General features: G+C 30.6%; 1 protein-coding gene across 1 annotated transcript; it reads left to right on the forward strand.

The window, feature by feature from the left end:
• Positions 1-10558, forward strand: LOC106677450 (calaxin). Its single transcript, XM_024364368.2, has 4 exons — positions 1-132; positions 6477-6576; positions 7723-7985; positions 10228-10558. The coding sequence occupies exons 1-4, from the start codon at positions 77-79 to the stop codon at positions 10445-10447; spliced, it is 639 nt and encodes a 212-aa protein (XP_024220136.1). The 5' UTR covers positions 1-76; the 3' UTR covers positions 10448-10558.
• The last annotated feature ends 2205 nt before the right edge of the window (positions 10559-12763 follow it).

The following is a 12763-nucleotide window of genomic DNA, read 5'->3' on the forward strand; positions in this document are numbered from 1 at the left end:
GCGGGGCAGCCGCAACGTCACCGCCTTGCTCAAGAGCGTATCCTTGTTTTTCGCTAAGAGTGCCCCATCCAGCGGCATGAAGTCCGAAGGCAAGCATCTCAGAGATGGGAAAAAGGTCCTCCATTTTACAAGGTACTCAAAGAGTTGGGAACATATTTGAATCATCATCTGTGCCACAAATAAAAAATACTGATAATTAGAATACTGATACATAAAACATGAATATAAATTAAGCAAATATAATAAATAATTAACAGTCTTTATAGTATTTATATAGTCAGACATATTTTTTAAAAACGAAATAAACATTAGAAAAATAAATTATTAATGTAGTTTATAAACGAGGAAAGGAAATCCTGGGCAATAACATAACAATAGTAGAAGAAGGGAGGGATTAAAGAAATATAGGTTGAGGGTCAGTGTAGATATGAGTCCGGCCTGTTCAGTGTGATAATAAAACTGAAATACTTTCAAAAAGTGCACATTATAAAATATTTTAATTAAGAGAGGAATATAGAATTAAGAATAGAAATCAAAAAGACAGTGTAATAACTGATATGATAAAAAATAATTTGTATTTTTAAAAAGCAATTTTTTTTTTTTTTTTAATATTTCTTTATTGCTATTTACAACTGTACATTATAATACATTTAGTAAATCTGATCTAAGTTAAATTGGAGTGTTACAGCCGTGTAGAGAAACTACCCAATGGTAGCACTCTAATGACATTTTACATTAGCTGGTCTCGTGGCCATCTTCTTTTCAGACGCCTCGGAGGATTGTCAGGAATTGAAGAGGATGCAAGATTAGAAACTAGGGGGTTTGAGTGGTTAGAGAGTTTTAAAGCAATTTTCACGCAAAAAAAAAAAGCTATTTATTTTATAAAAAGGAAAAATTTAACTCACACTGTTTATCCTGAAGATTGGAGAAAAGCACCGAAAAGTTGATGAAAAAATGAGTCGTAATGAAGAGAGCTTATAAATAATATTATAAACTTTTTCGTTTTTCCATCAATCTGTTTTCTTTTATAATGTATTATTTTTTAATATTTATTATTTTCTTAGTTAAATATTTCCTTTATGAAATTATATATATGTTTATTGATTGTTATTGTATTTGTTTGTGGTAATTTAACTTTTATTTCAAGTGCAGAGTTAAAAAAAAAAATGATTTAGTTGCTATAATGATTTTTGTTGTTGTAGGTTTTGGTTCTTGGTATTTTTGCAAATTTAACATATGCATAAAATTATGTCTTCTGTTTTTTTTTTTTTAAATAAACATTATTGTTAAGAATCCGCTTCCGGCAGACGTGTTTCCATTGCCTTTCTAATTTTTGTTATTTTTTATTTAATTGTTATATTTCTATTTTTATAAATAAAAAGGAAGAGTTCAAGATTCATTATCTATTCAGCTATGAGTACTAAATGTATTCAGCCTGAGTTTGTACAGAACATTTTCTCTAAGCCCGTATAGCATTAATGCTTTGCAGTATTGTGAACTGGAACCAATTCAGGCGATTTAGTTAGTACTATGTGCCACTGGGGACTCTAAATTTGTTATTTAGAGTAGTTAAAGAAATGTCATCATTATATTGCCAGTCTGAGGGGTGGATTGTAGCAATAATATTGACAAGTGTCCATGTATGTATTTATATCACTATCATTTGAAATAATATCGTCTGAATAATGTTGATCATGTAAATGGCTTTATGTTGACATGGTGTAGAGAGGGACTCAGAGATAGTTAATTTCTATGAAGTGTGATGATTCGTGGGTGCTAATTATGAACAAAGCTAAATCTGAGCCTTGGCTTTGATATTTAACTTTTGAGGAACCTACTGACGATTACTAAGTGTATTGTTAATGTTAAGATATTGTAAGCATTTGTAAAGATATATCAATTAGTTTCTGAAATCTAGTAATTGAATATAATATTAAGAAATCTAGTAATTGAATATAATATTAAGAAATCTAGTAATTGAATATTAAATATTAAGGTTAAATAACATTTGATTTACTATTACAATAAACAAACACCATAGTTATGTTGGTCCATAGTAATATTGGAGAGGGTGGAAAAGAAATTTGTATTCAAAAAGTGTTATATGTCCAACTAAAACCCTAAAAAAAAACTGTAGGAAGTTTTCCCTTTTAACACGTATAGTTGTCAGTTGTTTTATAATTAGCCATCAGGAAGTTCTTATAATGTTTAAGGAATTATATATAGCTTTATCTCATTTTTTATAACTTTAAGTAGACCACTATCACTAAGTTATACATGTTTAAAAAGTACAGAATATATAGTAGATATTATTCGATCTTTGTTAGGGGAGATCAGATAAAATAAGGGCAGAACATCATTCAAATAAAATATAAACAAATCAAATGAAAAGGATAACAACTTTATTCTCTGAAATCAACACGAACATTACACAGAAGGTTACAAATATATAATTAATTGAACATTAAAATGACCCAAGAGATCACAATTGGTTGTTCCAACATTGCATCAAAACGTATAGTAAATATGGATGCACATCGATCATAATCTAGGTTATTAAATTTTAAACAGAGCCGTACACGACTAGACCAGTAGCTTGTTCTAACTTAATCTGACTATACACTATTTACATTTCTGAATTGGTAGTTATTATTGGAAACACTCGGAGACGTTGCGATACCACCGAAGTATCGATACTTCTTTCGACACGATACTTCATCTAAATTTTAGTCCAGTCCAATCGATTATTATATAAAATATCAATATGTGAATAACTAAAAACGTAAAAATAAAACGACTACGGAAATGACATTATCTTTTACTCTGATTTCTTATAACAAACGTGATCTTCTTATGTTGTTTATAAAAAAAATAATGAAACATGGTTTAGAAGTCTATGTATAATAACTAGTCAAAATTGATGAGTCTGCCAAGTACGGGTAGGGGGAATAAAAAAGGCAGTTGTTTCAAAACCTTAAAAAACATTAATTTTTTATTATGAGCTCTATTTCATTACAACTACCAACAATAATAGAAAATCTAAGTGAGCATCATTTAAAGTAGAGTAAATTTGCTAAAATATGAACCCTAATAGAGCTATTTACGTTCAATAGTTCTCGAGATATAGCTTTTTAAAAAGCAACATTTCATAAAAATGTTGCATGGAACTTACTGAAATATCAGTAGTTAGTTTCTTTATTTTGAGAAATCTATTTCTCAGGAACTATGTGACGAACAGATGTCTATTAGCACTCAAATTAAGAAGTAGTATTTTTCATGAAATTTGCTAAAATAAATTGCTTTATAGTTGTTGGAACAAATTTTCATTTGCCAAATTTATATTCATATGTGAATATCATAAAAACTATTACACCTACGAAAATAAGTGTAATAAACTACTTTATAGTAAGTTAAATTTCCTTTATTTTGAGTGTTGGCAGACATATGTGCGTCTTATGGATCTAGAGATATATTTTTAGAAAAATCCAACATTTTATACGAACAACTTTGTGAATTATATGTAAAATGTATTTATTATATGTATATATATATATTTATTATATGTCAAATTTTGTGAGTTTATTTTGTCAAATATCATAAAAACTACTCTCCTACAAAGATAAACCTATTAACCATTTTATAGTAAATTTAACTAGCTTTAATTTGAGTGCTGACAGACATCTATACGTCCAAAGGTTTATGAAATAAAGTTTTTCATAAATCAAACTTACTGTCCGAACAACTATAAATCAATTCATTTTAGCAAATATCATGAAAACTACTTTTCCTACGAAGGTAAAAGTAATAAACTACTACAGTACATTCAACTAGCTTTAATTTGATAGGTAATAGACATCTGTACGTCACATAGTTCCTGAGATATAGATTTCTCAAAATAAATTAACTAACTATTGATATTTTAGTACATTTTTGTGAAATGTTACTTTTTAAAGGCTATATCTCCAGAACTATAGGACGTAAATAGCTCTATTAGGGCTAATATTTCAGCAAATTTACTCTCCTTTAAATAATGTTCTTTTAGATTTTCTAATGTTGTTGATAGTTTGTAAGATACCATGCCAGACCTATACTTGGCAGACTCATTAGTTTTGGTTAGTAATTATAAATAATTTTCATTAAAGTAATAAAAAATCGGGGTGAGACAACTGCCTTTTTATCTTCCGGTACTATTATATTTCTTATTTTACTTAGCATAAAAATCGAAAAATAGCATTCTTTTTTTTTTTGTAGCTCACGAAATATCACAGCTTAAATGAAGATATCAAAATAATTCTATTAGTTCATTTTATATTAACTCCTTTCATTTCATTTTATATTATTAATGGAAACCTCTGTATAACGGACAAAATAATCGTCCCCACGGGTATCCGTTGTACAGAATTTTTACTGTACAATTTAAGTAGCTAAATGGCCTAGGGAATTATGCTCTCATAGCATAATATAAGGCACGTGTTATGAATATCGTCAATTAAATAAAACACAATTTTATATAAAAGTTTTCACCACCAAGTATTTTAACTATTGGAAAATGTCCATGACACTAGAGAACTAGATTTTCTTTCCTATTTGTGGTTAAAAATACTAAACTTCCTGAATAATATGAAAGCAATTTTTCTTTGGTTATGAAGAATATTAAGTTGACGTGCTTGGAATAAAGCAATGAGGCCTCGCGTGGGGCGGGTTCTTCGTGATGTGTTTTTAGTGACTTGGTTGCATGAGACCTCTCTGGAATCGTTTTGTAAAGATTATATTCATCAGTCGGTCGGGATTTAATATTTACCAATCATTTATAATAGATAAATGAACCAAATTGAAACCTTAATAGGTTTCCATTATTTATATATAGATTTTTGTGATTTAGATTCTAATATATATCTGGCAAAATAATAAAGTATAAAATATATCTCCAGCAAATGTATTTAGATATACTGCATTTGAATGACAAACGTGTTCACAACACTTCGGTTGTTGGACGAAAATGGTGAGAGTTTTGGGGAGTAAAGATTAAACTACTAATAACAAAACATTTTTTTAATTTAATATACATATGTAAACCTACTGATTGCCCTACAGTTTCATTTAATGATGTTACTCTTACCTATGTCGAACAGATCCGCTACCTTGGACTACATTTGTACAAGCGATTAACCTGGAATCCTCACACCAGACTGAAAAGACAGGAAACTGCACGTCGATTTCAACTATTACAGCACTTACTAGACAAACGGTCTAAACTTCCAATCCATTACAAAAGACTGATTTATATGACAATTATAAGGTCTATCTGGACATACGGCGTTGAGCTTTGGGGCTCCACTAAACCTTCGAATTCCTCTCGTATTCAATCCTTACAATCCAAAATCCTTCGTAAAATCCTCAATGCTCCTTACTTTGTCACAAATAAAATCATACATAAAGACCTTAATGTTCCCTTTGTAACCGATCTAGTCCGAACCAGATATCACTCCTTCCATTATAAACTCTTTAACCACTCAAACCCCCTAGTTTCTAATCTTGCTTCCTTTTCCATTCCTGACAATCCTCCGAGGCCCTGAAAAGAAGATGGCCACGAGACCAGGTAATGTAAAATGTCATTAGAGTGCTACCAATGGGTAGTTTTTCTACACGCCTGTAACACTCCAATTTAACAAAGATCAGATTTACTAAATGTATTATAATGTACAGTAAATGTAAATAACAATAAATAAATATTAAAAAAAAAAAAAGAAAATATATACATATGTCAAAAAGAAATAAACGTGCATAGTAAACAGTATCACAACAACATAAAAATATTATAATAAAGCATAGAAATCAGAACATATCTTTTTGTTTCATGTTAAAGTTAAAATAATTAGGATATGTGCCCAATCATATATACCGAGTACTATTTGCTTCAGCTAATAAACTATGTTGAATCTTATATCTTCCGTTTTCCTTCTCAACCTTCAGTTAAAAATTCCCATTGAACAAATGTTGGATTTTCATTTCCCAAAATGTGTTACAATATGTACAAATAAAATTTATATTAAAAATAATCGTTTAATTTTTAATATAAATTGTATTTAGTTTACCATCAGGTAGAAATGAGTATACCACCAAAAAAATGAAAATTAACTATAAAGCTCCGTATTTGATGGAAAATTTCCTCTAATATTGAATATGGACCCCTATTTTACCTGAGACAAATCCGAAAAAAAAAGAAAGTAGAACGATATTCTGGAAAGTACTGTATGCCTTCCATAAAAAAAATGCAAGATCATTCTCTTCTTCAGTCAGATTGACGTAGAATATTTTTTGTGAAATTGTTTTAATATATATCGCTCAGACATAATGAAATGTCCAATATTCAAACAATATTTTTTTATAAATATAAAATACATGACTGTTTGCTAAAATATATGTCACAACAATCTCCTTTGTTCAGTATTTTTATATGAAAAGTATTTGTACAGGCAGGAAATTGAGGCGATGAATCTGATATATGACAGGTTAGTTGGTGACACTGCATCTAGCAATCCAACTCAGTCACCACCGATATCGCCCAGGTTTCAGGTTAGTATAAAAAAACTGGGTACATTTATTTACAATTTTTATATTGTAATAGGAGAGTCGGAGCTTGACAATTCGGGGAGTTCTGTTATGGTTGAGTGTGCTCCCGTTATTCCGTTGCCTCCTATTAAAATATAAGATATAGTATATATAATAATATAATTTTCCTGCTAGAATTGGCTTAGGAAATGGCTGTTCTATTCTAATTATTATTATTATTCTAAAACTAATATTTTCTGCCTTAATCTATAAGACTTGCTCAGCCTTCACTGACTCACTACCAGTGATACGGCGAGAGGGATGCGCTGGGATCTTTTGAGCTCTGCTCTACCCCTCACACGTGGGGATAGAGTGGGCTCAGGGATCCTCGGGTCGATTGTGTAAATATTGTATATTAGAGTGTAAATGTGACTAGAGTTTATTTTATTTTATTTATTTATTTTTACATGCACATATTTTGATTATGTTCATTTTCTTTATCCTTCTGTTTGTATATATTTGAAGAGAGTTTTTTTTTTTTATTCATTTATTTAATTTATTTTATTTTAGTATGTATGAGATCACTCATCACTATTACCTATTGCCCTCAACTGTGGCAGATTGTAATATCTATCAATAAATAAAAAGTAGTAGTATTGTAATACTAAATAAATTTTTTAATCTATAGGGAGGGAACTCATGATCATTATTAAAATTTTGATACATTCATTATTTTATTTACTGTAGTACAAATGAATACCACATTTTTTTTTTTTAGGTAAATGTAACAGGTTTAGATTACTAAGAAGTATATTGCACTATCACATAATTAGGCGTATAAAAACATGGACAGAAGGACAGATGACCAAATCTAGAAAAAAATTATTTTATTTTATTTATTTTTTTTAAGCAAATGGGTAATTGTAATAACTAATAAAGCACTGCTATAATTATGTATAATATTCTAAAAATATTGGTTGCATTCGCCTTTTCCGTGCTGAAATGTCACTACCTGATTGACTATGGCTGGCCCAGTTTTGATTCTGGGTACGCCCTTGTTTGTAGGAATGACAATTTTGATTCCTTATCGTTTTTGATGAGTATACAAATTTAAGAAAAGTAATTAATTCTTTCATGATAACAAATACAATAGTTTCTGTTCAATAATAGAAAAAGGAAGGGATCGAACGCGTCGTATTCCGAGACCTCCTCCACAGCACCTTCGACGTCAGTACTGAAGACATCCTCATGGACCGGATCTTCAGTGTCTTCGACGCCGGATCGGACGGACTCGTCCAGAAGGAGGAATGGCTGCTCGGGACTTCCGTCTTCCTCAAGGGCACCCTGGAAGAAAAGACAGCGTACACCTTCGCGGTCTACGACCTCAACAGCGATGGGTTCATTGTCCGCGAGGAGATGTTCACGCTCCTTAGGTAATTTCTGCCTTTCTTGGAATCCTAACAAATGTGATGAATGTCTAAACAATAAATCTGAAATATTTTAAATATCTTCAATAATAATTGAGGTGGTAGTTAGAAAAGAGCGTTCGGAAATTATATTTTTAGAGTTCTTGACACCCAACTAGGCTACTCACAAAGCATAAATGTCTTCCTAATATAAAAATGCAGCATTAATAAATCGTTGACTGATTAATAAGATAAGGTCGCAACATTTTTTTCTAAAATCAGTTGCACCGTTCTAAACAGTTGAAGTTTTAACAAATTTTCTATAAATATTGGGTAATAAACCTTTAAAAGTTGTGCCACACTCATGCCCAGCCTGGGCGAATGGTATATCAAATGAGATGTGCAGGCAGACATTGGAAGCAAATATTTATCAATGTATATTTGGCCAAGGTGAATCGAGAGGAAACAAAATAATTTTTTTTTGTTATATTGGTTGTTCTATGGGAAGTAGCTTACAGACGGCCATTCTTCTTGGCCATTTTTTACGATATAAAACTGACTACCAACCTAACATCATGTGTTGTATTCGCTTGTGATATATATTATGGAATATGATATAAATTTCACATTTTTATAGAGGATATGCACTTTTTCCACCTGCTGCCTCAATCATAGTGATTTTTCTAAACTTTTCATTTATTTTTCAATTATGAATGAGAAATTAAATATCAGTAATAATATCTGTATTGAAATTAATCATAAAGGCATAGTTTTAAAATTAATTACGTCATAGACTTAAATAAACCGTAATGATCCCATATTTAAACTTATTGCTTTTGCCTGGTTCGGGTTTCGTGCTAGTGGCCTTTAAAGTAGCGACAGTCTTGTTTCAAGTCGTTCCCTCAAGTTGAATATTCATAAATTCTCATAATTGATTTATCCTACAAATAGAAAACACTTTTTCTTCCTATTTCAAAATTGATTGATTGTAGAATAATGAGTTGTGAAACTGCATTCCAATTTTTTGTGCCAGTAACGATTTACTGCTGCATGAAGATACTTAAATTGAAATGTGGACACATTAAACGCATGTGTAAGCAATCACTATAATACTAGAATGTGAATAGTGAATTTGTCTCATGTAGAGAATAATTAAACTAAATATTCCATTATTGAAGTAATAAATGATATAAGATAGAAGCCATCTTTATCTGCGGTCTGTTCGTAGAAAGCTGAGTTTCAGGCTAATTTCGTTTGTAAAAACATTTTAACTAAGAGAAACTTTTTCTATATTGGCTCTTGCTGGTTCAAGTATAAGATCAATTCAATAAATTATCCGAGACTCGAGTAGCAGCGAAACGATTATAAGCAAAATTATTTAAATGATGATGAATTATTCATAAGACTAGTTGTGGAGTCCTTCGATTTGTTGTAGAAAAAATCTATAAAGTTGGCAAAAACAACAGATGCTATGGAAATGAGCGTCAATGAGGAGAAGGCTAAGCACATGTGTTGAGGCATTGGATCTTTGAGAACCAATAAAATTCGTTCAGCATAAACTCAAGAATATGGATCACTTAACCTATCAGTTATAATTTGTGGAAACAAGATTTACCTCGCGACTAGGCCAACAGGTCTTATTTTTGTATCAGCAAAAAGTTGAGAAGTTAGGCTATCTCTCGTACGAAATATCTCCTACTCAGACCATCATCAGACCTCTTCTTATTTATGGATCGGAGATCTGGACCTTCACAAGGATAAAAGATAATGAGATCATTCGCCACCTTGTTGAGAATTGGAGAAAGGGGATACAGATGTAATAGAAAACACCGAGCTTTGTTTTGGACTGGACAATTTGTAAGAAAGGCGGAAGATGGTATTCCACCAATTTTAGTCAACGGGAGGCTCCACGGGACAAGAGGAAGAAGCACTGAGATGGGAGAATGCTATAATCAGGGATACCGGAGACCTGAAATGTAAAACCAATGATGTTAAGTGGTACTTTTGGTTGTTTGGTTTAAATGGAAAACTTGAAACATACACCTACCCATAACAGTTAATTTCCGTTTCGTATGAAAATCGCATTTTGTAAGACTTGGTTATCTGGTCTTAGGAGACCTCAATACATGTGTTCTTGTTCAACAATTCAATTCAAAATTTTTCACGATCGCAATACTTGCCCTTAACAATTATTCCAAATATAAGTAAGAGCAACTATAATAAATACCTTATAGTATTTCTAAGTGATGTTTTTGTTGTAATTCTGCAGGAACAGTTTGGTGAAGCAGCCTCAAGAAGAAGACCCCGAAGAAGGCGTGAAGGACCTTGTGGAACTGGTCCTGAGGAAGTTAGATCAGGATAAGGACGGTAAGGTATCATTCAACGACTTCAGGCAGGCCGTGCTACAAGAACCGCTCTTCTTGGAGGCCTTCGGTCAGTGCCTGCCGAGCGAACCGGCGGCCGCCGCCTTTCTGGCCACTCTGTCCTGAGTTCTGCCTGCAGAAGTGGTTTGACCATCAGCCAGCTCAGTTGTTTAAGCCATTATAAAACAATCTTAGTTATCGGATTGAAATAAATAAAATTATATTTTTTATAAACAACAGTAATTAAGAAAATACAATTTATTAAAATTGTTTTTACATTTTTTTTCTCATCCTCTCCCCTCTTTTATTTACAAACTAACGTTTACAAAGTTTTTTTTATTTATTCACTTTTTTATGAAAACAAACCTTTGTATGTATTCGTATACACGAATTGTTTTAGAAGGGGGCGGTCATGGCTGCGATCAAAAATAACAAAGTAGTTCAGAACTATAGATTACGGACATTTTGTTCAATATAAGTATTCATCCGAGCTAAAATCAAAAGATACAAAAAAGAGTAAAATAGTGACATTAATTAAATGTGGAGGTTTAAGAAGAGTTCTATATAAACAGTTTATACATTTACGCTTGATGAAACCTAAATAAACTAGTAAGGACATTAAAGAAAAATATTTTTTTTATTTAATAACATTAAAATGAGTAATGAATAATGATTAAACAGAAAAATATTATTAAATAGATCTATTGAAGCTTAGATTGAGGCACCTCCACGCTGAGAGGCACTGAGGAGGAAGAAAAAGAAGAAGAAGAAACAGATCTATTAACTAATAAATAAATAATTAGTTGATTAATTAACTAAGGATACATAATAAAATATACGATTATTAATGATGAAGTGATAAATTAATAATATTGTGGAATTCATAATTTTTACTCTCTTTATATTGTGGGTCGAAACGTCAGTAATCAATAAATATTTAAAAACATTTTTTTTTCTTCCTGACAGTCTCCTTCAAATTCACTTAGGACCAATCAACCATCTATATATAATAGGAAGTTTTTCATGAGCATAATTCACACCTATAATTAAAATGTTTGGGTAGTCAAAATGTGTGAAGTCATGACAGTGGCATGTGAGTGCACAGCTGGGTACAATTTTTTTAACTTTCATTTATAATATAGATGGTTTATTTTCATGGGTTATTCCATGAAAAAGGTTCTTTTGAATATTCGACTTGTATAGACCTGAACATATTTTTTTAATGAAGGTTCCAGCTATTTTTCTATCTGGACTTAATTGTTAACGTCAAGAATTATTTTTATTATGTAGTAATAAATTATTTTTGCAGGAAAAAATGGCCATTTATACTGCTTCCATAAGTGTTCTTTTCATTAATACTGTTTTCAGAAATGAATTTGTACTTTTTTTTAGAAGCGATGTTTTCTCTTATACTTTTTTTAAAGTGATGTTATCAACTTTGACATCAGCTAGTATACATACCTATTGGCCCTTATTTATTTATTTCCTCTTTGCACGCATTTATCACCAGTAATATTAAATTTCTAAAGATGTAATGTAAAACTTATTGATCAATAACAACACAACTTCAAACTATTCCTTTACTCTCATCTAAGTTTATTTCATACTCCAACGTTTCGGCCCTTAGGCCATCAAGGAGACAACCACCTTGAAATTGTTTTCATATTATTCCCTCACACCTAAAACTAATATTTCTTAACGCACCTCATTATTGATTTGTCACTAATTATTAAAAATTGTTTTCATTACAAGCCAAGAACAGTTGGTGCATTGAAATTATATATTTTTGTAAGTAAGTAGCCATTTTATAAACTTTTAATAGGAAACTGTTATGGTATTATTTTGAAGATTATTTGACATGGGCAGGTGGCAATGAATCAAACACGTTTTTAATGATTTGTAACAACTCAATAATGAGCTATGTTAAGAAATATTACTATGAAATATTATTATGAAATATTGTTACTATGAATATTACTATGAAAATATTATTATGAATTAGAAAACTAATTATTGATCAATTTTGACTGTGTAAAATCCTGTCTCCGGTTTTATAATGAATATATTTTTCATAATTAATAAGCTCTTCGTATGATTCCAAAAAAAAAAAAAATTGGTAGAATGATCCATGTAGGTCTTTAATTTTTTATGTCGAAATTTTTAGAAACTCAAAATATAGCTCATAATTTCATTACGTCATACTAAAATTAAGAAATTTTACATTAAAATAGGTTAGTTGTGATTATTTTTTTGAATTGTCAATGAAATCCATTGAAATTAATTAATTTAATATTGAATAATGATTAACAAAAATAGATTAAATAAAACAGATTTCTCATAAAATGGATGGAGGAATATCAAAGTAGTCAACTAGAAGTTCGATAGAAACTAGAATAGAAAGGCAACTGCCCCAACAGGTTTTGACTTGCAACTGCATAATAT

This window comes from Halyomorpha halys, unplaced genomic scaffold (assembly GCF_000696795.3).
Source record: "Halyomorpha halys isolate HHAL.00 unplaced genomic scaffold, Hhal_1.1 Scaffold100.1, whole genome shotgun sequence".
NCBI lineage: Eukaryota > Metazoa > Arthropoda > Insecta > Hemiptera > Pentatomidae > Halyomorpha > Halyomorpha halys.